This window comes from Stegastes partitus, unplaced genomic scaffold, assembly GCF_000690725.1.
Source record: "Stegastes partitus isolate 25-593 unplaced genomic scaffold, Stegastes_partitus-1.0.2 Scaffold426, whole genome shotgun sequence".
Lineage (NCBI taxonomy): Eukaryota > Metazoa > Chordata > Actinopteri > Pomacentridae > Stegastes > Stegastes partitus.
This window is the reverse complement of record NW_007578157.1, coordinates 420,415-444,098: the sequence shown is the minus strand read 5'-3', so window position 1 is coordinate 444,098 and position 23,684 is coordinate 420,415. Positions and strand designations below refer to the sequence as shown.

General features: G+C 38.9%; 1 protein-coding gene across 1 annotated transcript; it reads right to left on the bottom strand.

Moving 5' to 3' along the window:
* Positions 1-250: 250 nt before the first annotated feature.
* On the bottom strand, positions 251-23,522 carry cfap221 (cilia and flagella associated protein 221). The gene is made up of 25 exons (XM_008286032.1): positions 23,435-23,522; positions 23,079-23,257; positions 22,685-22,785; positions 21,459-21,545; positions 21,241-21,336; positions 20,816-20,916; positions 20,528-20,631; positions 18,264-18,423; positions 16,202-16,331; positions 16,000-16,126; positions 15,723-15,834; positions 15,048-15,135; positions 12,699-12,788; positions 11,242-11,337; positions 9,603-9,690; positions 9,251-9,339; positions 8,796-8,876; positions 7,441-7,548; positions 7,138-7,320; positions 6,945-7,018; positions 6,801-6,873; positions 6,440-6,540; positions 3,300-3,392; positions 3,087-3,194; positions 251-575 (listed from the first exon to the last, which is right to left on the bottom strand). Exons 2-25 carry the CDS (start codon positions 23,206-23,208, stop codon positions 413-415), a joined length of 2,583 nt encoding a protein of 860 aa, XP_008284254.1. The 5' UTR covers positions 23,209-23,257; positions 23,435-23,522; the 3' UTR covers positions 251-412.
* Between the last annotated feature and the right edge of the window lie 162 nt (positions 23,523-23,684).

Sequence of the window (23,684 nt, the reverse complement as noted above, 5' to 3'; positions counted from 1 at the left end):
AATAATGAAAGGCTCAGTCCTTTTACTGTCAAAGATCAAACATGACACCGTCCTTTGCGACATAAAAAGGTTTAATAAAAAACAATCACCCTTTGCTTTTATAGAAACAGCAGCATAAAATGCAGAATTATCATGTTTAATTTATTGTGCTTGTCAGTCATGTGATGCAGCTTGTTAGACTACACTGCAGCTGTGCTTATATATGGATCTGAGTGGGTGGAGGGATAACAAATTTCCAGGCTTTGTAAGAGCACAGGAGGGAGGCTTACTGGTAATTTTGAGTGGGTAGACAGGAGGCTTATAGGTGGGCGAGGAAGTAACTAGATTTTATTCTACAGAAGTGGCAGGAAGGAGAGCCTTGTATGGCTGAGTAGGATGGGTATATTGTGTATCTGCAGCCCTGCGATGATGTTTATTTGTGTGTGTACAAAGGTTTCGCCTGTTCACAGTGCTCGCCTGGTGAATGACAAGTTCTTTCTGAGACTCCAAGTTGCTCCAGTCTGGTCGTCACTCTTTTTCCCATCTGGTTGAACTCAGACCTGTAGGTCGCCTCCATCTGATGCTCCCTCCGGTGCCTGTGACAGAGCAATTCAACAATACTGATGAAACAGCAGTGGGATTAAAGCTGGTTTTAAAGCAGCTGGAGCAGTGAAGAGAAAGATTGGTTAACTAGAGCCTCGTTTGTTGAAACACTGTAAAATAAAACGTTAGGAACATTCAAGACACCCAAGTATGGGATGTTTCAAATCAAAGTAGTCATGTTTAGCCACAATATGCAATGATGATAAAATGCCTCAAAAGTATTTAAACCATTTGAATAATTTCAAAATGTTACAAAACCATGATAGGCAACCGTAATTTTAAAAATCTGCCAAAATTGTATTAGTTTATTTTTTTAAATTTACAAGACATTTAGGCATCTACTTCATTTACTACATAATGTTACCTGTTTACACCTGGGTCTATATTATGAAACACGTTCAATGTACCCAAAATCTCTTTTCGTAATCTGTCGTAACTGAATATTTCTAAAAAGAACAAATTATCGTGGTCAAAAGGCAGCGTATTTATACACACTGATCTGCTATCTAAAACATAACCTGCTACCGAGTGGGTGATGTAGAATAGAATACTTTTTTATTGATCCCCCATTGGGGGAAATTTACACACCACAGCAGCATCCAAAAATATAGAAAGTACAAGAAAATAATAATTCAGGGATATGCATCCCCGGTGTCTGCACACAGCAGCTCCAAGGCCCCATCGTCTCCGGATGGGCAGTCCGCATACTGGCTGAATGTGGGGAGAGTGGTAGAGAGCGATGTACTGTATGGTTAAAATCTCCTGAGATGACGATCAGAGACTGAGGGTGTGATGTTTGCAGCTGGGACACTGAACTATGGATGAGTTCACAGGCTGCAACAGTATCAGCCGAGGGGGGATGTAAACTGCAATGGCCGCAAACCAACCTCCAGCAGTACAACATCCTTCGTGCAGCGCTGCTCTTTAACGCTAACGTGCCCAGTATTGCACCATCTCTCATTCACATACATGGCGAGTCCCCTGCCTTTCTTCTTACTACTCTCCCTCAAGCTCCAGTCCGCTCTGACCAGGTGAAATCTGTCCAAAGTTACGAGCGAGTTCAGAGTGAGTTCGTTCAGCCATGACTTCGTGAACAACATGAGGCTGCACTCCCGATACGCCCACTGCAGCCGGGTCAGTGCTGTTAGCTCTTCCATCAGTTAGGGAGAGACCTCTGGTTTCCCATGATGATGGATGGATGGACGGACGGCTTGAAGCATCTCCTCTTCTCCCGATGCTTCACTCCTGCCTTGCATCCCCTCTTCCTCCTGCGGAGCTCATCGGGGATGTCTGGTCTCTCCCACGACGGTGGCTTGGCCTGGCTCAGCGCCAACAGCTGTTTATGAGTGTAAAAATACTAGAGCCATGGCTCAACGGCTCAATGGCTCGCCAGACGCAAACCACAAAAACTCGCAAAAAAAAGCAAAAAACAGACCAACAAAAACACCATCTGCATCTCCTCTGTTCCCCCACAAATGTGGTACAGCTGTATGAAATTAAAATAATAAAAAGATAGAAGAAAAACCAAAGCAAATAGCTAAAAAAAAAAAACACACAAAGTAGGTAGGAGCCGCTGCAACTTGCTGCCACTCTCACGGTGTCATAGCAACAAAACTGTAAAAAATGTATGCAGTATAAGTTACCATAGTTATGTATCCCAGTAAGAACTGAACCACCATCGTAACTGTGCGAACCCAGGGTTAAACCTGAAGTTACCTGGCTAACTCCAAATAGTGTTTCATTGTATAAACCTTAGTAATATACCCACATATTCATATGAAAATGTAGAATTTAGCATAGAAATGTGGGTTAAATTACTGAATCTACAGGATAGGATAAAGAGGGAAGGACATGGATCTTTTTGACCGCAATGACAGCAGGTAAAAAGTCACAAGTTTGTTCCAGCTCCCAGGAAGCTTTCGTTGGAAGGAACATCTTTGCACAATTTGCACATTCATTAACTTCATGTCGGTCGCCAGTTCGCGTCCTGGTGGGGGCACCGGGATCTTTCTGCGTGGAGTTTACATGTTCTCCCCGTGCAGCGTGGGTTCTCTCCGGGTTCTCCGGCTTCCTCCCACAAGTCTAAGGTTAATTGGTGATTCTAAATTGTCTATAGGTGTGAATGTGAGTGTGCTTGGTTGTCTGTCTCTAAGTGTAGCCCTGCGATAGACTGGCGATCTGTCCAGGTGTCCCCTGCCTTCGCCCTAAATCGGCTGGGATAGGCTCCAGCCCCCCCGCGACCCTACTGAGGATTAAGCGGTGTATAGATAATGGATGGATTAACTTCATGTCTGGTTTATCCTGAGCACTTCCCCTCTGAAAACCAAACATGTTTTTTGCCCATTCTAATATGCAACACTTAAACATTCATCCTATTTATTGCATGGAAAGTGTTTCCTTCATATAAATATGCATCCACCATGCCTACAACTACCACATCTGTACTGTAAATGTTGAAGTGATATTTCCCCTCAGTCACATAATCATGCTAGTAGCAGGTTTACCTGGCTGTTATTCCTGTAGTGAGGTTGCTACTGGAGACCAGAGCTTCTTCAGACAAGAACTCAGCTCTGATCATCTCTGGCGTGAGTTGGACTTCTGAACCTTCACACCTGCACATGGATAAACACACATAATCTAAGCATTTGCAGAGGGTTCTTACATGAAACCTCATAGACATGAAGATCGATAGTGTAAATAGCATTGTATGTGCTTACGTGGTGTCCATTAGTGGTGCCATATCATCAGGGATGGAGGCGAGAGGAGGCGGCGCTGTGTGTGGAAGTATATCTGTGTCGTAGTCGACAAGCCTATAGGAGACACACACACACTGCGTTTCCCAATAAAGAGCCACGCCACATGTTACCGAAGCGAGATAATGCTCAGATATCTGCTCCGTCTAACTAAGATTAAAGGACTGCTTGAGGTTGTTTGAAATCTCCATTTGAACAGGGACGATAAAGGTGCTCTGAGTGAGAGTTGATACCACTTACGGCCAAAATGAAATTAAAACACTGACAAGCCACAGGTTTGCTTTTGCGGTTTGAGGCTGTGGTATCACTCAGAAATTTAAAAATGGTGGGAGCACGGGAGCTCATGGCCACAGTGTAAAAATGAAGGACTGGAAGACCTGGAGTGTGCTGCACTCGCAATAGAAATGTAATTTAAAAACAGCCCCAGCTGACGTGATTATTAAACAGCATTTCGAGTTTGAGGTTAACTTAATAAGACACGAGTTCCCCTGGAAACATGATTTGTGAAACTTTGAAAAATGTGCTATTTTTGCCATTCATTTCAATTTGTCTATACCTTCACTGTTATGGATCATGCATAAAATTAGGCTATCATGGATGTATGATTCATGCACAAAGGCAATTCATCACCAATTCACTTTAATAAAACATATCAGCGTGCGTGCTGTTCTTACCATCACCATCAAAGTGTAGCAGCACAATATCATAAACTTCACTCACTTCAAATAAAAGATTACTAACTCTGTAGATGCCAACCACCATAAAACAAAGCAGAAGAACAGACGTATCTGTGCTGCTAAAAGAACACAGCAGTGGTTGCTTTTCATCTGTTTTCTTATTCTTTCCACTACATTCTTCAGGATAATGATATATAAAATCTAAATCAAGTGCTTATAAATATTGTGTCTGTCTTTTCTAACAACAACAAAGTGAGCTCCTATAAAAGCCATGGTACAGTTTGCACTAAGAATTAGTCTCTCTCACATGACATTTTTTGTGTAGTTATGCAAGTAAAAATGAAGAAAAACTTAAAAATTTGCAACATCCAGTTAATAATTTACAATCAATTTACACTGCAATAATGCCAAGTTCATTCTCACCTTGGTTGTGCCCATCTGACATAAATCATAATATTTGTGTTCACAAGATAACTGGGTACACTTTGGCTATAGGCAGTGATAGAAAATTAATAAGGCTGAGCAGGAAGGCTGCAGAAGTTTTCTCTTGGATGAATAAAAAGAAGAATATATCTACAGTTATCCTGCAGATCAGAGCTGACAGGCATAAAGCGAATTCTTTGCTTTGCCAGGCATCTGATTATGTAACATAGGGAAGGTGAGAAAAAAAAAAACGAGAAGTAGACAGAGAGGTGAAGGGAGAGGGTTGTAGAAGAGACTCAAACCCACGCGTTCCCGAGTACATCATGTGAACAGCGGTTGCCAAAATGGCTCGGGCATCATGTCAAATAAAAACTTGAAATGCTTTCAGATCCCGCGAGGAACGTTGCTTCATTAGCTCTGCAATGTTAACTTTGCTACTTATATCAATTTCAAACAAGAAACTCTATCATGCAAGATGAATTACTATGGCATTATTTCCATGAGAAGGGTCAGAGACAGATGTTTTGCACACCTGAGTGGTATTGGTTTTGACAGGATGCGGAGAGAACACAGCCCACTACAAATAGAACAGGACAGCCCGATGCTGTGTTCACTAACACACTACAACAAAATATCATCATTTATTCAATGTCCATTTAGACTAAAGACTGAATAAATCATTATTTCACAATGTAAGTGAAGCCTCCATACAGTATGACCTAGATTCTACACAGACACACGTCACTGGAGGTATAAAACAGTACTAACCCGAACAGATTTGGAGGTTTGAATTCATGCTTTTCCTAAAATAAACTAATTGGAATTAAATCTGAAGATTAAAATATTTCAATTCAGAAATAATGAAATATGGCCATTTGTATTTCAATTACATTAAAACGTATATCATTGGAATTGTTTTGATAAAAAAAAAGTGAGAGAACCAATTAAAGAGTGCAAAAATGATTTGATCAGACTCTTCATAGGACATTAATTATGACCTGTGAGGACAATTTCACAAAAGCTTAAAAGAAAAAAAAAGAAAAAGAAAAAATTAGACCCAATACTTAAAATCCAAAATGGCTACTGCACTAGGTGCAAAATACAGCACAGCCAATCTCCCCTAACTATGAATATAAAATGAGTTCAGCTGGATGTATTACAAGCTGACATTCTGACATCCTGCAACCTGGCAGGTGCTGGCAGTTGTGTGGACGTGACTATTACATATTTATTTTGGAAGACTGTGAGAAGTCGTGTTTCTGTAACTCTGTATGAGATGATGAATGGAATCCCAAGCTGTTAAATGTTTATGCTGTGTCTTGGCAGTTTGACAGAGGGCATACAGAGGATAAAAATGTACTCCAAGAAGGGGGGGAAAAAAAAGAAATCCAGTAACTACTAACACAAGTCTGTCTTTCCAACATTTCTCATGTAGCTGATATGTAAAACATCCAATTTTCTCTATAAGTGAGGTCACATCCCTAACGTACTTTTTTATTTATTGATACAGTTTATGAAAGTGTCATGTCTTACAATGATTTTGCAACCAAAGGGTCATAAGTTTAAATTCTTTCACAGGCTGGAAAGACAAACAGCGGAAGTAAACCAAAGCCACTTTCCACTCTGTAAGCAAATACCATAAACAAGTACTTTTTGATCCCACGATGCTCCAGATGGAGCTTCTCAGTGATTTAATGCACATGAAGGTGGACTTACATGGGGACTTACGGGTAAATATACCCTCTCTTTTAACTTCTAGGTGACTCCTCTCAGTATGAAACCATTGCTATTATTCAGCAAAGAGGAAAAATGAAACTAGCACAACAGGACACTGCACATTGTGATGTCGTGGCTAACTCCTGCCATTTTCCAGTGAGGTCAGCAGGTAGATAAAGGGCTTTCCACCCCAAAGCTCACACTAAAGCAGCTCTGTTGAGATCAGCTGTCACAGCACTCAACTGAACGAAGCACAGCAAACACATACACATTTAAGTTCTGACCTACCTGAGTGGGACACAGTCACTGGGGAGAGCAGGTTGTTTGGACAGATGACTCAAGGTGTTTGAATCAAAATTCTTCCATTTCATGACCCCAGTGATCACCTCCTGTTGTTGGTCAAGAAATAAAAAAAAGGCATGTTTCAGTATATCAAACAATTTCAGTTATAAAACCGGGTATTTACACAAGAACAACTTCAGCTGAAAAGATCATATTTCATAAATGCCTGTTTCAATTACCAAACACTCAAATCCAGTAGGAAAATACTGCTTTGCATGTCTTACCCCCCCAAAAAAAAGACCAGTGCTTTAAAGATAAGACTAAAAGCATTCCAAACAAACTCAAAGCACAAAGATTGAAAAAGTACCTTGTGATTCAGAAACGTCTTATCAGTGTGTGGAGTTCTTATGCCACATGTGTTGCTCTCAGGGACTGCATACCTGCAAGTAGATTGTTGTTGTAAAGCTCAATGGAAATAAAATGTTCAGGCATCTAAGGATGAACTCATCACCTGGACAGAGGATATAAGTGGAACTCCAGGTATTTAGGGGTTGGTCTGTAAGCCTGAAGACCCGGAGCTGGATTCTAAATCAAAACACAAGATAAATATATTGCCATACATGGGAAAGAAAAAAGAAAAAAAAAAAAACAAAACTTGATGTTCTATTTCAGACTTGATTTTTAATGATAAATCACAGCCTTACAAAGATTCTGAGTGGGTTTGCTGGGAAAGGTCTGAGAAGAGCTTCAGGGGCACTGAAGGAGACGCTGGCAGCCTCTTTTTCTTTCACAACCTCCTCTTCATTTTCATGCTGCTCGTCCTCCCCTGCTTTGGGCTCCACTGTTTTGGGAGACTGTGTTCCAACTTCGCTGGGCACCAGTCTGTCCTAAAAGGTGATAAAGAGCAAACCGATTAGGTGGATCAGGGTAGATGAGTGGACTAATACACTAGGCGATATATCATGAATCAATAAATATTGGCTTAAATCCTGGTGCTGCATAGTTACCAGAGCTGCAGTGCGAAGAGGCCTCGCCAAAGTATTGGGAATATAAGAGTTAAATGCCTCCCAAGCCGACACTGGCTGGTAGCCCATAAGCTTATAGTGTTGAGGAACCTAACAGACACAACATCAGAACAGATTGGCCATTAACAAATGAGGAATCCACGTCTTTATTAATACATTTTTTTTGCAGCAAAAGTTTAAAGTGTATATTTTGTGAAGCTACACTGGTTGTGAATCTATTATAAGAGACAGAAATTAACATTTAACCTTTGAATCCCAATTTCAGAATGTGTTTTGCTCCTGTACCATTTGTTTTTTACTCCTTGTGGGCTCATTTTTTACTGCACAATAAAGTAGTGTTTTTTAACAAAAATTGAAAAAAACCTGGAATTAGCACATACAACATTTCTCCAAGTGAATACAGGGGTTATGAATACTGGGAAAAATGTATGATTCATACATACATGGCTATTTTATTGCTTGCATTTTAATGTTTTAATTTTATTTTTTTTACTATCAGCTGTGTAAAGACTGAGTGGGGCTTCTCAATTGCACCAATAAGCACAGATTATTTGTTTACTTAAGAGTCTGGTGCACAGAGTTTCTTTTTGTAGATTTTTTAAATGAGAGATGTCAAATAAATAGATTTTGACATATCACCATTTTAAGCTTAGGTATAATTAAGTTTCCCAAATAAATGACACGTCACAAATGAGTACTTCAGGAACCTTTAGAAAGTTTCCAGCACACTGACAAATGGTGACTTATTTACTTTTGTTGTTTTTTTATCAGATAAAATGCTTTTAAAGCCAACTGGTGGGTTTGGGGGTTTAGAGGGTTAATAGACATTCAAATATGTGGTCAAATACTTCAAGTAGGAAATGTGTGATAAGTACAGAAAGCAAAGCTAATTTTCCACAACATTGTAAACATGCTTATTAGATTCAAAGTACATTAGCGTTCAACACTTTCAGCTATGAAAGATAAAAGCACTTGAAAGTTCAACATTAAAACGCTCACTAAGCTGTGGCTAATATATTTATCATATGTGCCATGTTTAGATTGTTAATAGTAACAATGTGTCAGCTGGTTTAAGTGAGGAGAAAATAAATAAATTTTTTAAAAAAAGAAAGAACTGGAGGGTCACAAGATAAATCTATAGTGTCATGAGATGATAAATGGGGAAAGAAAGAAAACGAAGCAGATGCTGACTTTCATTAAGGGACTAAAAGCCAAAAAGGTTGAGAAGCACTGGTTAAAAATGTAACTATGCATTGAATTTTACAGCTTTATCATCAGTTATCATACATGCCCTGTAAATGTTGTCTGTGATGTCATGATGACCAGTAAATGCCTACTTGAAGTTTGAAGAAAGGCACGCATGTTGTCACAGTCACATCAATAGGATCCACAGGCACTGCCACCAAATTAATGTGAGCCTAGAAACATCAAGGAGACAAATGGCATTATTTGTTCAATTGAACACTGAGGCCCTTCTCAAGGACACCTGGGAAATGAAAGATTTAATCAAAGTGCCGAAAACTGAGCTTCCTCTTTGATTCCCCGGTTAGATCAAAGACATCTTTCACAGGAGATAATGGATGAGAACTGTTTAATGTGTAGGACAATAGCTGGCACTCACTTTTCTCATCTTCTGTCTGTCACCTCCCAGAAAGTTAGTTTAGAATTTAATGTCACAACATTTTCACAAGATTTGTAAGGAATGGATCAAATTGCTGTTTACATTATATACTATAGCTGACAACTCAGAGTCAGTATCTTTTTAGAATGCTGTTGGCAGGTTTATACTCACCAGGGAGTCTTCTTCATTAGTGAAAATGGGGAAAGAAGATGGAAAGACTGCGTTTGAAGAGATTTTCAGGTCGCTCGTTTTTTCTGCAGCTGAAGTAAACATAAAAAAGGCGACAAATATATATAAATATATATATGTATTAAAACTGTTCATTCCTACAGATATTAAGTATTCAGTGTTTAGATTCATAGCTCTGTTCCTGAGGTCTGCACATATGTTGTAAGAACCTCACAGTCACTTGAAGGGATTTCATTTCAATTTTACCTCTGGGAATAAATTCCATTAAACATGCTTTACTGACATGGCAAAACGAGATTATTTCTGAATGAGGAGATCATAGGATAATCAAAACCTTTCTGAGCTGGGGGCAGGTTCTTCATACTGTCTGCCAGTTTCTTCAAAGAGGCCAGTCGCCGGTCCATGCGGCATCGGATCACTACCTGGAAAGCACAGAGGAGCACAGGGAGGTTACTGCTATGCACAAGCTACTCATTCAGACCTGTAATCTCAGGAGGTGTCAGAGAAAGATGGCAAGGTTTTTCCAACTCTAATTAATTTCTGGCTTTGAAGACTTTTAGACTTACCGTATTCTATAAGGACACATTGAGGAGGTACAGTGGATCCGGACTAATTTTAAATGTATAAAAATGCCATTGTAAATAGAACTCTTTGGTTAATCAGAGCCCTGATACTCCTCACTGTGGACAGTTGTATCCTGTGCTTTCATTACCACCAAAGTGTGCTTCAAGCTTGACTGGATCCCATCTGTCACTCACTGAATTGGTTAGACACAAACATACATGTGTGCAAAAAAGTGAAGGAGTCGCAATAGTTTGTGAATCTACTGCATATGGACTTAGGTTTAAAATATACCTAAGATATTGGTTTATACAGTACAAGAAAGAAAATACTTTTGAACAAACAACAAAAAAGCAAACAAGCTTTTCAATATTAAACAGCTACTTAAATGCGAAATAATTTTGCAAACTTAACTGCACTAACCTGCAATAATGCTATTTTAATATGAAAACAATCTGTTTCTTTCAGTCAAAATCAGGGCTTACACACATGTATTGATAATTCTCAGTTTGGTCTTTGTCAAACTTTGAAATTGGCTGGTTGTGATTACCACATCTTACTCAGACAGGTTGGTTTGAAAATAAAACAGCTTCAACTTACTAGAGAGTATCTTTATTTGTCAACAGCTTTTTAAAAGAACACATTCATTTCTGCCTAAATTCATATTTAAAGTAAGTTGTGTGTGTGTTTTTGTTCATTGTAATCAACCTTTTAGACTTTTTTACATTCACATGTTGTCCTAATTTAAGTTAGAGAGAAAACAACAACAAGTTTTTCCTGAGGAAAATAGCTGCCTTTAATTTATTATCAACAAACATGGAAGATTTATATGTAAGAGCAACATGACTCCTTCTGTAGGTGCTGGATTGTTTCTAGCAGTATGTTCCAGGACTATATAAACACTTAAGAACCCACTGAGCAATTGAAGCAAACAGGTAATTTTCTATGCATCAGGACCTCACATAACAGCAGAGAAACACACTTTTCAACCTATTTACAGGTATTATATATATCTAAATATAACAAAGACATCAGTGCCATTTGAGTCAGCGGTACTTTATGTGCCCACAACTATCTATTAGGTCAACACACTGTTAAGCAAGAGTACTAACACCCACTTTTTTCTAGGAGACAGATGTTCTGCATGTTCCTTTAGAAAGATAGGGAAGAGTTATTTTACTGGAATGCACTTCATACTGGAAAATGTAATGTATGTAAGAAAAAAATTATACATTGAGTGTGGGAAACACACATGGCTGAACTAAAGGGAGAGGGCCAGAGGGACACAAGGCCTCTCCTGGAGGAGAAGGAAAGCGTGTGTCTATGTGAGAGATGTCTTGCGCATCAACGCATATGCATGTGTGCATTTGCACATGTACCTCTGTGGCTTTAGAGTACTTGGGTGCGTGTACCTTGCGTGCTGCCTGCTGGAACAGTCTGAGGGCTCTTTGTCTCATCTCCCACTGAAAACTGGAGTAAAACTGGAAGGATGGAGCTCCCTCAGGGGCCTGGAGGAGGTTAGAAAGACATTCACGACTGACTTTTATACGCTCGTTTGGTACAGTACATATAAAGAGAACCATAAAGTGGAATTTCATGAGGTTATAGCTGTGAGTATTTAAATGACAAAAGATGGTAGAATAGTAAAAAAGTGAACATTAGACTGAAATAAATTGGACAAGGGCTGTAGGCAACAGATTCATTTAATCTAAGGCCGTCGAGAGCCATCTTTTGTAGTGAGGCCCCTCTTGTGCAAGAAAAAGGAAAAGAAAATCTATCATCCAGGCATGCTCTCACTTGGTAGAGGCTTATCCACAACATGAAAAAAAGGTATACTAAGTATTAACTGAACTTTGTGCATGCTGCAGTTTTAAAACCCAGGTATTTTAGTTTCAGATTTTGAAGTATGTGCTACCCAAGATTTTACCAAAGGCTCCTGTAACTACATCATGTACACTACTGGCAACATAAGAGACACTGAAACTAATTTAGCAACAATCAAGGTGCAAACTACAGTGGAGCAAGTGAACTTTTCTGAAGAGGTGAGCTCACCTGAAAACATGACAGGAAATATTGGGGGGTCTCTAAAACATGGTTATCATACTATTTTTTGCTGTGTACTTATTTTGTCAGTATCTTCATATTCAAGGATCATGTGTAAAATTAGGATACTATTGATGTATGATTTACACATCAGGGTTATTCATCATTAATTTACTTTAACAAAGATACCAGTAGGGCTGGACCCGAATATCCGAATAGCCGACTATTCGTTCGCTGTGCTGGTATCGGGATAGCATTTTTGATCTCCCCCTGCATCCATATGCAGTATTCAGGATGTTTGTCATTAATTGGGCCGAATATCCGGAGAACGGAAATTGCTATTCGGACTAGCCCTAGATACCAGCATGCATGCAGTTCTTGCCATCACTATCGCAGCGTGGCAGCACGATATCATAAGCCTCAATCACTCTAATTCAAAAATCTGAAAAAGCACACTGTCTTGATGCCAACGCCATAAGATGTAACAGAATAAAAAAGTTAACCCTCAGTGGTGCTTAAAGCAGGCAGCAGCTTCTATTTTACTTTTTTTTTTTTTCATAAATGTTATCGTTCATATTCTTCTTAACAGAATAAATAAAAGCTAAATCAAGTGCTTTATAACTGCTGTGGTTGTCGTTTCTGACCACACAAAAGTGAAAAAGAACGGCACATGTAGTTTGTATACTGACAACAATGGAAACCTCAGCCTATTAGCGCAGCAACTATTTGAAAACAACAACTTTTTAATGTGGGGAGCTTTTCATTTCCATGCTATTACCAAAGCAAAATGAATAAAATGCAAAAGTTAACAAAAGCAAAAACTCACCTGTCCTGCTTCACGCAGCACCCGTTTGGAGGAAAGTTTAGGTTGTCCAGCAACAAAATCTTCATCCTGCATCACATCTCCCCTTTTTACCTACAACACAGTCGGTTAGCCCTGAATAATGAAGATCTGCAAAGCACACACAGATGTCCATCCATCCATCCATCCATTATCTATACACCGCTTAATCCTCACAAGGGTCGCGGGAGGGGCTGGAGTCTATCCCAGCCGACTTAGGGCAAAGGCAGGGGACACCCTGGACAGGTCGCCAGTCTATCACAGGGCTACACTTAGAGACAGACAACCAAGCACACTCACATTCAAACACAGATGTTATTTGTAAAAAGCTAGTGTTAAACAAGACTACTAGCCTACAGTCATACTTGCAGCTCTTTTAAGCTGTACTTTGGCACAGGGATGCTTTGAGCTAAATGTAAATGTCAGTACAGTAACACACTCTGCTGGTACAATTCTTACCACATTAACCATCTTAGTTCAGTTAATGTGTACACGTGATGTAGAATTTGCTCTAAACTGAAAATTATTTAGTATTACTCCATTCAATAGTTGTTGAGATGCTTTAGTCCAAAAGAAAGATGTGAATCGGCCAGCCGGCAAACCATCAGTGCCATGTCGCAAGCACAAATGCCAGTTCTGAAAGCAGACTAAAGCGATAATATAGTATTTTAACAAGACGTAGCTGACTATCAATCTAGAAGTATCTTATGCCGGTACAGCCTTACTGTTGTGCTGCTCCTCTTACATTGAAAAGCAAGTCATGAATTTTCTTCCGTATGCACAGTATTTAATTTGGTAGTGTGCCACACTGTCAAAATTGGAAAGAATTATGCTAAAAAAAATAGAGAAAAGGAGATTGGAATTAAAGTCAAATTAGATGGTGTTGTTTGTTTTTTTCAAAGCCTTCACACCCCTGGCAATGATGATTGCTGCAAGACCAGTGGAAATAAAACAACCCAACGTATTACACCTCTTTTGTAAGAACAACTTGGAATCCTGTGGTTACATAGAAAGTGTTCTCTCTGTCCCAGTAAGACAAGCCACCGAATGCTTATTTCTGTGATACAAGAACTTCCTTTAACTTTCCAACTTTGTAACCAGCATAGTCTGAGGGATGAAAAAATAATGTTGCTGTAAAACCATGTCACTATGACACTAACAGAGGATCAAGTTTTATCGCTTTAGTTTTTTGAGTTGTGGCCTTCAGATGATTCCAAAGCGGACCTACAGAGGAAGAAGATACACATCTTATCATAAAATTATCATAAAATACCGGCGTGTGGTGATATGAGGCTGTAAAAACACAGAGTATATGGCAGAGGATACATGCGTGTGTGTGTGTGTGTGTGTGTGTTTGTGTGGTTGTGTGTGTGTGTGTGTGTGCGTGTGTGTGTATAAACAGCTCAGGAGGAGAGGAGATAGGGGAGGAAGTGCTGTTAAATGTCTGTGAGAGTTCTGTCAACTATTCAAACAACTTTTCTGGGGACATCCACACAAACACACTCATATTTCAAATGACTTTACTTTGGGAGAGTCTGCATTATTTCCACAGTGACTCAAAATCATTCACAGAGGCAGGAGGATTTTGTTTTTTACGGACCGAATATCACAGTGTTATCCAATAATATTACATCTGAATCGGGTTATGACATTGGTATGCCTACAGAGTCCAGCATAAGTGATTCATTATCAACACATCTGGTAAATGTCACACTGAGTTAAATGGAAAAACACTGAAAGGCATTACATAAAAACATCTACTGCAACAAAGGCAGGAAAATTTCTTCGACTATAATTAGAGCAAGAACGATTAGACGAGCACAGTTTTCCTGTACACACTATAAAAGATAATGTCAACCAAAAGTCAGTCCTTGAGGGTCAGTGTCCTGGAGGTTTTTTACTCTTTCTTACTATATTTAGTAATAAATGCAGACCCTCAAAGGTCTAACAGCCAGTAGAGCCAGAAATATAACACAATTTAAGTTCTACATAGTGTAATAATGTACACTTCAGAGGAGTGCTTTTCAAAATGAGAGGTGCACTTCTGTGGGGGAGCGTAAGGTTTGCCATGCGAGCCACAGAGGGAGAGCCATGAGGCAACGGTATTACGTGAGGTGAAAAGGACATGTGCATGCTGGTGTTCTGGAGATAACGCGAAGTTAGTTGGTCAAAATCACATGTCCTCTCCAGTGTGCCAGAATCTAAATATAGGCTAACTCACTCCAGACTTAGAAAACTCTTGCTTTGCATTAAGCCGTTCAGTAGAACGTCTTTCTGCTTGAGTTTTAATAGGAAGAGCGTTTCTGTTTTTCCACACTGAGTGAAAAATCTTACCATGTATTCATGCAATGCAATCTCTCTCTCCTCCACGATCTGCCTCCTGGTTTGTGCTGACATGGGGTCCATACCCAGATGAACTTGCCTAGGTGCAATGTACATGTGTGTAGTAATTAGGCAATCACATTGAAAAAAAAACAAGCATTTTTAACAACATAAAGAAGCTAAAATGACCTTTTACAAAAACCTCCAAATCCTAATTTGCTGCATGGTGTGAAATTCTATTATTTCTTTGCAGATGCGCGCGGTGATTCAAAAAATAAGTGCCTCTATAGATGACAGAGAGATGAAAGCTACTGTTTTGCCAGTATACACTCTTATTACTAAGTAAGGTACTGCTGCTGCTGCCACAATTGCAGCTGTGGTAATGGAAACTTAAAACTGTGTACACTGTTTGAATCATCAGGCTTTGTGTATTTAGACCATGTCTAATCGGGACCAATGCCATTAAACAAACAACAGTGGAATTTTCACTCGGTCCATTTGTGAGCCAGTGAGTGCAAAGGAGTTAAAATTCTGGTGTAAATATTCTCACACTGACTTACTGTTTGCATTCTTACAAGTAGTACAAATACTACAACCATAAAAAGATTGTTGTATAATTTCGTGCACACAACAAAACCACTGAAACGTCCACAGAGAATTAAACTTTTATGTTTTAATTCAACCTACCATTTAAGGTGGTTGGCTTGTTCCGCTTTCACGTTTTGTTGAACCTTTTTCATGAAGAGAACCTCCTTCATCTGCCTGTTCTGCGGTCCTACCATACTGCCACAGGATATGGCTGAAGTCAAAGGGCCACCAACAAAATCAGAGACATGATACATACTTTGCAACATGCATGAAACTTCCACAACTTAGAGGAACTAACAGAATGTAGTTCATTTACAGGAGACAGCATGTGACATGTATGTCAGCTCGTAGAGGAAAATCAGTGGGTTGCTTTTACCTTCCTTCAGGTCTTTAGAGTTGAGTTTAGTGGTGTCCTTGATCAGCATCTTCGCCACCCCTGCAGGAGTACAAACATCTCCTGGTGGTTTTAGTGCTGACTTAATATCAGCCTGCTCTCTCAATATCTACAGGACAGGACAGACAAAGATTGATGAGTCACAACTATAACAAATATAACGCTAACTTGATCGGTCCACTACCTTTGATTTGTCAGCCTCCTTTGTTGACCTGTATTTGGTTTTACTTCGAGAAGGCACTCGGGCAGCAGGTGAAGTACCTTTGTGTTCTGCAGACACTGCATCTCCATGACCCGGCTTTCTTTCCAGCTGACTATCATGGACAAAGATGGATAAATAAAATTACTCATGATGAAGTAAAACAAGCAGTGACAGAACTCTACACAATCAGTAAAAAAACAGAATCATCATTGTGTTGCAGACTGCAGCTGATAGTTTTGCAAACCAAAGCAGTGATCAGCGAAAAATGATACTAAAATTTCACACTGCTTAGATTATAGCCAAAGAAGAGTTACTTTTGACTAACTTTTAGTCTGAGATCATCCTCATGAAAAAGAACAAAACATTTATCTGCACATTCATCCTGCTAACAATCATTCGCATGACGTATTAAAACACTTCTATGTGTAAACCTAATGCTTAAAATATAATATTCTGGGTGCACCTAAATGTTCTTTATTTAGGCGTACCTGTACAACTAATGTAAAGAGTTAGCCTGGTGCCCTGATTGTGAGTTTTTATAAGCAGCTGAATTTAGCTACAAGAAATGGTTACATGTTGAAAAAGTAAGCATAAATATACGTTACTGAATAAAGGCTGAAACACTCCAGTTATTCCAAGTTGCTGTAATATGACTGCAAACTTGATTACGCAACCTAAACACTGACAATCCAACTGTATGATACACACTTGCTTTTCCCCCCATTATGTAACAGAATAGTTAGCTTAACAGGTGAGGTGGGCGCAGAGTCTCTACAGGATATCTTTCCAGAATCAGTTCTCTTAGCAGAGTAAGAAAAGCTCCAAATTGTTTATATAATGATATATGGACAGCTAGAGAGTTGAAGGGTATGGGGGTGGCAGGGAGGCTGAGCAATGAGGTCAGAAGCTAGATAATGAATTTTCATGATATTAACATTTTTCCACCTGTCAAACACTTTCAATGTCTCCCTCACTTTTTTTTTTTTGTAAATGTGGGAGGACAAAACATTAGAAACAACTCTCAGTACGGTAAGGCAGTCCAACACCAGGATCTTACTAACTATGCCCTTATATCACCATAGAGTTTACTCAATACCTGTCCAACACTGTGTCAACAATAGCTGAACATTAAAACGGTCATAAAGATTCAGGAGATTTATGCAAGGATTTATTGCAGAGCGTCTATTTAGATTGATTAGATTGGTGGAAAGTGCAACTCAGAAGCATTCCAATATGAAAACCATCAGTATCTGTTTCAGAATAGACTCTATCTATGTCAGATAAGTCCGGCAGGGGATACTCAGCAACAAGTTAGACACTGGTTCAAACTGGAAAAACACTGGCTCTAGCATATATTTCTTCATCTTTCATTGCACATATTTCATCTTTTATTTGGTTCCACTGTGGGAAACAACAAACACAGGGAGAGTGTTTTATATGCTAAACATCCATTGGGAAGCATATCCATCTTGATATCGCTCCACCAGCTACCAAGCTATTTTCATGAATTATTAACTTTTGGCCGAGATAACGCCAGACAGTGCAGGGGATGAAGCTGCTGCTGTGTGATGGATAGCACCCTCTTTCACATGGGAACAGAATTAAGCATTAGGTTTTATACCAGCCAAAAAAATAAATAAATAAATGGGAACTTCAAATCCGCACACGAGAACATTTTCACTGAATCCTGTTGAATGCATGTTTTTTTTTTGGTAGCTAGGTTTCTCATACAACCGGAGAACTGAAAAGGCTTTACTTCATCACGCTATTATTCGGGATACTTGTTTCTAATTTTTGTCTTTAGCTGATATTTTCATGGAATAAGTAGACGCGATAGTTACGAGTATGAGATAGCACAGTAAGATGAGGGCGTAAAAGCTGGACAGTAAATTGTGCGCAGTGAAGAAGAAGCACGCAACCCTTGAAACAAGTAATTTCTGGTGACTGCAGGTTTGACATACTGCTACCAGTGCTGTGAATGTACCTCTAATCCACCATCGTAAATCGAAATTTGTATAAATACTTTAACAGGGTGTCCTAGTACCTGAGTGCTAGATGAGGTGCACAGCTCCCAGTGATGGTACAGAGGTAAGGCTTGGTATTGAACTGTGAAATGACCAGCTGGATGGTGACTTGAGAAGTCTCATATCGGAAAGGACTAAAGGTCACAGTGATCTTCACCTCGCCACTGGCTGGTATCACACCTGGAAAAACAAGAAAAAACATATTAATAACTTGCAGAGCTCAGTGACTAGGGATTATGTCTAGAGTAAACTAAAAAAAATGGCCATTAAAACTTCTGCTATATGTCAGAAACTGCTTAATATACTAGAAAAAGAGTTGAACTAGTTTTCCCTTTGTAGTCTTTTTGTGAGCACCCTGTTTTGTTCACTCTAGCCAGCCTTTGTGTATTTGTCTGTCTGTTAGTTTAATTAATGATCTTTAGTGTTTCTAGTTTTGCCCCTTTTTGGTTTTAGGTTTGTTGCTTGATATTTATTCCCTTACAGCTTAGATTCCCCCATTCTTGTCAGTTTTGTTAATCATTTCAAATAAACCCTGTAATTCCTTGATTTGTCTCTGCCTGTTCTCGTGTCTGCAAACCTGTTTCATGACATCAAATTGCTAGCTAAGCATACTACATGAAGAGTTAAAATTGTTAGACATACCATGAATAGATTTCAAGCAGTTGTCTAGCAGCGACTAATAAATGGTCATCGACAGTTGCATTTACCAACAACTGACCTGGCAGACAAGATGGCTGCACCCCTACAACATGGACGCCTGCAGTTTAATGATGTGAGCTCCAAAGTAGCATTCGAATGTAAATAAATACTATATTTATTCAGTAGAAATGTATTTTTGATCACGTGGCTCTTTTAATGGCCTTGTACACTATTTTGAATCAAGGTTGAAGTTAGTACAGATTTTTAAAGTGTGCCAATATATTTATACTAGTACAGTATACTAGTTAACTGTCTTTAAAAAGTCATTCATTCTTTTCATTTATTTTTTAAAATAATTTATTAAATTGTGTGAATAGGTCTAACTGGAAGACTGAAAGAACTAAACACTTTTATTGCATCCTCTGTCCAAATCCAGTTTAACCCTGCAGCTATTACACTAAAATAGACATATTTATGTTTAAGGTCAAAATGATGCCAGAAAATTTAAACCTACAAAAAATGACGGTAATTGAAAGTATTACTAAAGAGTAACCACCAGTTACAGAAATATCATTAAAAGTATACCTAGCCTTAAAGTTTGATAGACAACGCTGAAGAAAATCATTTAAAAAAACAACTTTTTTTTTTTTCAAGTCCTCCTAATGTTCACAGAAAACACATCATGAAATTCCACTGCTGATGTGAAGTGATTTCTTGCCAGCTGTGGAGGGGATTCTTGCAGAGGCCTGGCATCTCATCTGCAGCCGGGTCCCTCTCAAAATTAATGGACAAATGGCAGAAATAGCTAAATGCACTGTAATGGACCAACATACATTTAGAATTCCTTTGGATGTTAAACTACCTTAAAAGATAGTGTTAAATAATATCCACTTTAAGTTTGAAATTAACATATTTGACACATGACAAATGGGTCAATAAATGGGGTACTTGAGCTCGTGTGACTGGGCTGAAAGGGTTATGGAGTGGTGGCCCTGAATAAGACAAAATGACAGATGCACACAACATGCTATTATACGGCACTTAACTACAATTGCTGGCTTCTGTGACTATTTTATTTATTTATTTTTTATATACATAATGTGCTGTACATGTTGTAAAGTGCATTTGTGCAAATAGAAGAGAATACATGAAAGCATTTCCAAACGGAGAAACTCATTTGTATCTCTTCTTCTCAGTCCAGGAATTAATGCGGCTGTAATTCAGATCCCAAGTGCTTTTTTCCGCCATGTGTTGTGACGCTTCCCAGAACATGAATACTGCTTAATGTCAGCATGTGGAAAATGGAGGCATCCTTCAAGTCATGTAGTGACTTATTCAAAACACAACACACAGCGCTGTGAGGATTTGAGAAAGCGCAGCACACTTGCTCTTTCTGCTGGGTTATATTTTTTAATCTTATAGGTTAAATGAGAACTACAAATGGAAAAATTATTTTTATTTATACATGTCACGTTAAAGGCAAACTCCTAGATTTAACAAATATAAGAGTAAAAGTGCAGTTATCTTTAAAAAACAAAAAAAAATAAGCCTTTATATGCAGCACAGTATAATGCGACGGCATGCTGAATTCTCATTTTAACACAGTTTTTGAAGTGAAATTAAATGATTGATGACAAGGCTTTACCTGTGAGGGGGTGGATGGAGAAAGCCTCATGTGGCTGAATAACAAACACCTGAAATTCAAAGTCAATTGGACAGCTGCATCTCAAAGGAATAGCCTGGCAAACACTAGAGACAGGGGAGGAAAAGGAGAAAAAAAACAGAGATGAGATTATTTTTTCATGATTTAACACAAACGGGTGAATGGAAGCATGGCTGGCTGTATGGAAGAATACAAAGAGACAGGCAAGACCTGAGGCAGATGGGAGGTCAAAGAACAGTCCATCATAGTTCCTAACACACACACACACACCTTTGTCCAAGTGGTACGGCTGATAAGTCGATATGTGGAGGGATGTGCAGGTCATCGATGACAGGGTAAGCATGAACTGGAATTAACAGGTTCTCTTCCCCCTTCGAAAAAGAGTGTGGGCGGATTGAATGAACAAGGCAGAGAGAAACCACGAGGGCGAAGACATGGAGGGTGAAAGAAGAGAGGTCTCGGAGTAAACAAGGGGACGTATCATCAAAAGGGATAAGTTAAAGCAGCTATGAGGTGTTCCTTGTGGTTGTTTAAATGTTTTCTAAACTCCATATGATGCCGGACAAAAAGTGAGCTACATGTGCTAAACGTTGTGGGTAGTTGCATCTTTTCAGTGATTGTTAATAATGTCACTGGGAAGTTCCTTGAGAGCAGCAGAGCACCCACACGGGAATGAAAACTGTTGAAAAGCTAACCTTGCAGTGAATGTGAATGCAGTCATAGAAGTAGCGCCACTCATCGGGACAGAAGACGACCTTCAGCGTGTAGGCGAGGCCTGGGATGAGTCGATACTTGAGAAAAAAAGAGACGGAACAAGGTTAAATCTAGAGCAAAAACACTGATTGCACTCATGGACAAGTGCAGTTATAATCCTATATTCAGGTCAGCAATTTGTAATGGAAAAAAAATATACCTTTTTGGTATAAGTAGTCTGGAAGTGCTTGGTTTGGGTGGGAATTATATGAATATTCATAACTTCAGATGAGATGTTGATTAGTTTCTGATGGGGAGGAAGAGGAGAGAAAAGAAATAATTAATTTCCATCCAATCGTGTGCACTTGAGAAAACCCATTTCCATATTCCTGCAGCTTACATACAGCCTACAGTGCTTCATTGCACATATATGGTGCAAAATCAGTCTCCATTCAATTAAAACTAATCTTGCCTTGATGGAAATTAAATTAGGAGAATTTGTGATGGAGCTGGATTTCTAGAATTATTTTAAAACTTAGAAGAGAAATACAAACTACATCAGCTTGTCGTTCATTTACTACCCAGGGAAATTCTAAATCCAGGACATTAATAGATTGTGTACTCATACACAGCACCCTTTTCACTGCTTCACTGAACACTTGAAAAAAAAAATGATTATGGCTACGATACAACTCAACCTTGGCCTCACATCAAGTTCTACTTGTCACTCTTCTTGCTAAAATAAGGTGTCACACATCACAGTTATAGATTCAATTTCTGCTGCAGTGAGGTCTGTAAATAACAATTATTTCCACTGTGGATTAACATGTCAATTATTTTTTGGATCAATTCGAGAGGAGTTTGGTCGATAAAATGTCAGAATGTGGGGAAAAACGTTGATCAATGTTTTGCAAATCTCAAAATGGCGTCTTTAAATATCTCGGTTTGTCCAAAGCCCAAAGATTTTCAGTTTACTGTCATAAAAGAGTAAAAAAAAAAAAGACAATATTCCATTTAAGAACTTGGAATCAGAGAATTTAGACTGATTTTCTTTTTACTTTAACCAATTAAGCACACACCTACATCAATCACATCTAGGGGGAAAAAAAGTCCTACTGACGCAATAATATAGTAGACGTTGGGAAAGAGACCAAACAACAAAACTCCTTTATGTCCTGTATTTATAGTACTTGAAATATACCATTTTTGTAACCTACTGTGTGGTCTTTATTTGCCTTGTATTTACTTGTATTTCACAAAAAAGAAGAATCATGTATCCTTCTTACACTTGAAGCCTTGAAAGAATAACAGCAAAAGCTTGGGACTATGGATTATATTTTCAAAACTAACTCACAGACAGTGCATTAGTCGTGAAGTTTAACCTGTTCATGTCAAATTTAAATAGTGAATGTTAAATAATCTTAAAATTAGCAATATTTTCCATACCACAATCTTTATGTAATCTTTCCCAAGCTCAAACCCACTGAAGTGAAGCACTGAAGGCTCTGCTTGGATCAGGCTGTTGCTTTTCAGTTTGGCATAGATTTCTATAAAGGAAAAAAACACAGATGTTGATCTTTTGCATAAGCAAATAGTAAATTCACAACTGCAGTAGATTTTCTACACACGCATACAAATACAGAATTCCAAACATACATGTTGGCTATTTTGAACCCAAACTAAGCAGCAACTAATGAGGAAGAGAATGCAACACAACTACAGAAACTGCAGACTGGGTGCCAAATTGAATGTTACTGTAAGGTTAAATACTTGGCATCAGTGTGGTGAGAAAGCAGTGCTAATGGATCAGGAGGTTTCAAAGGTCATGGTTAATATGTACTTGACTCCAGTAGATGATTGGGGATGCTGGCACTGCTCCTGCTCTCCTCCACCAGCTGGCTCAGAGGCAGAGGCGTCCCCCTCCTGAGGGGCTCTGAGAGGGTCTGCAGACCAGACAGGGCCACCTCCATCCTGGCAAGAAGGTCAGGTCCGGTTCCTCATGAGAGAAATGACAGAAGGCTAAAGGACAGTCAAGGAGACAGTGGTGTGTTGGGAGATACTATGATGGTAAACCTATGACTGTATAACAGGCATACAAAAGAATACGGCGAGTTATATTGCTTAATGCGAGTAAATTGGAGTTAATTAAGTATTTGTTAAAGTCACTTTCTTAATATGAAAATTCACAAAACATACCCCCGGGTAATATAAAACCTCGTTTGTATCACTGAAAGTTGGCGGTGACAATTTGACACGTACCGTTAGCAAGGAGGCTAACAACAGCAAGTCACTGGGGTTAGCCGTTAGCTTAATTAAACTCGCGATAACTTAAATAAGCGCGACTAGGGACGATTTTTCTCAAACGTCTCATGAAAAAAACTTTCGAAAATGTAACTCTAGTATTTACTAATGTTACAAACTAAAGGCTGCTTTTAGTTGTTTAGAT

Bases quoted from the DNA above. Each gene is read 5' to 3' on its own strand.
- cfap221 (XM_008286032.1), bottom strand. From the start codon at position 23,208: ATGGAGGTGGCCCTGTCTGGTCTGCAGACCCTCTCAGAGCCCCTCAGG. The intron at 22,786-23,078 runs GTACATATTAAC...TTTCCTTTATAG, and splicing joins CAATCATCTACTGGAGTCAA to AAATCTATGCCAAACTGAAA. The intron at 16,127-16,201 runs GTAGTGGACCGA...CCTGTCCTGTAG, and splicing joins AGGAGGCTGACAAATCAAAG to ATATTGAGAGAGCAGGCTGA.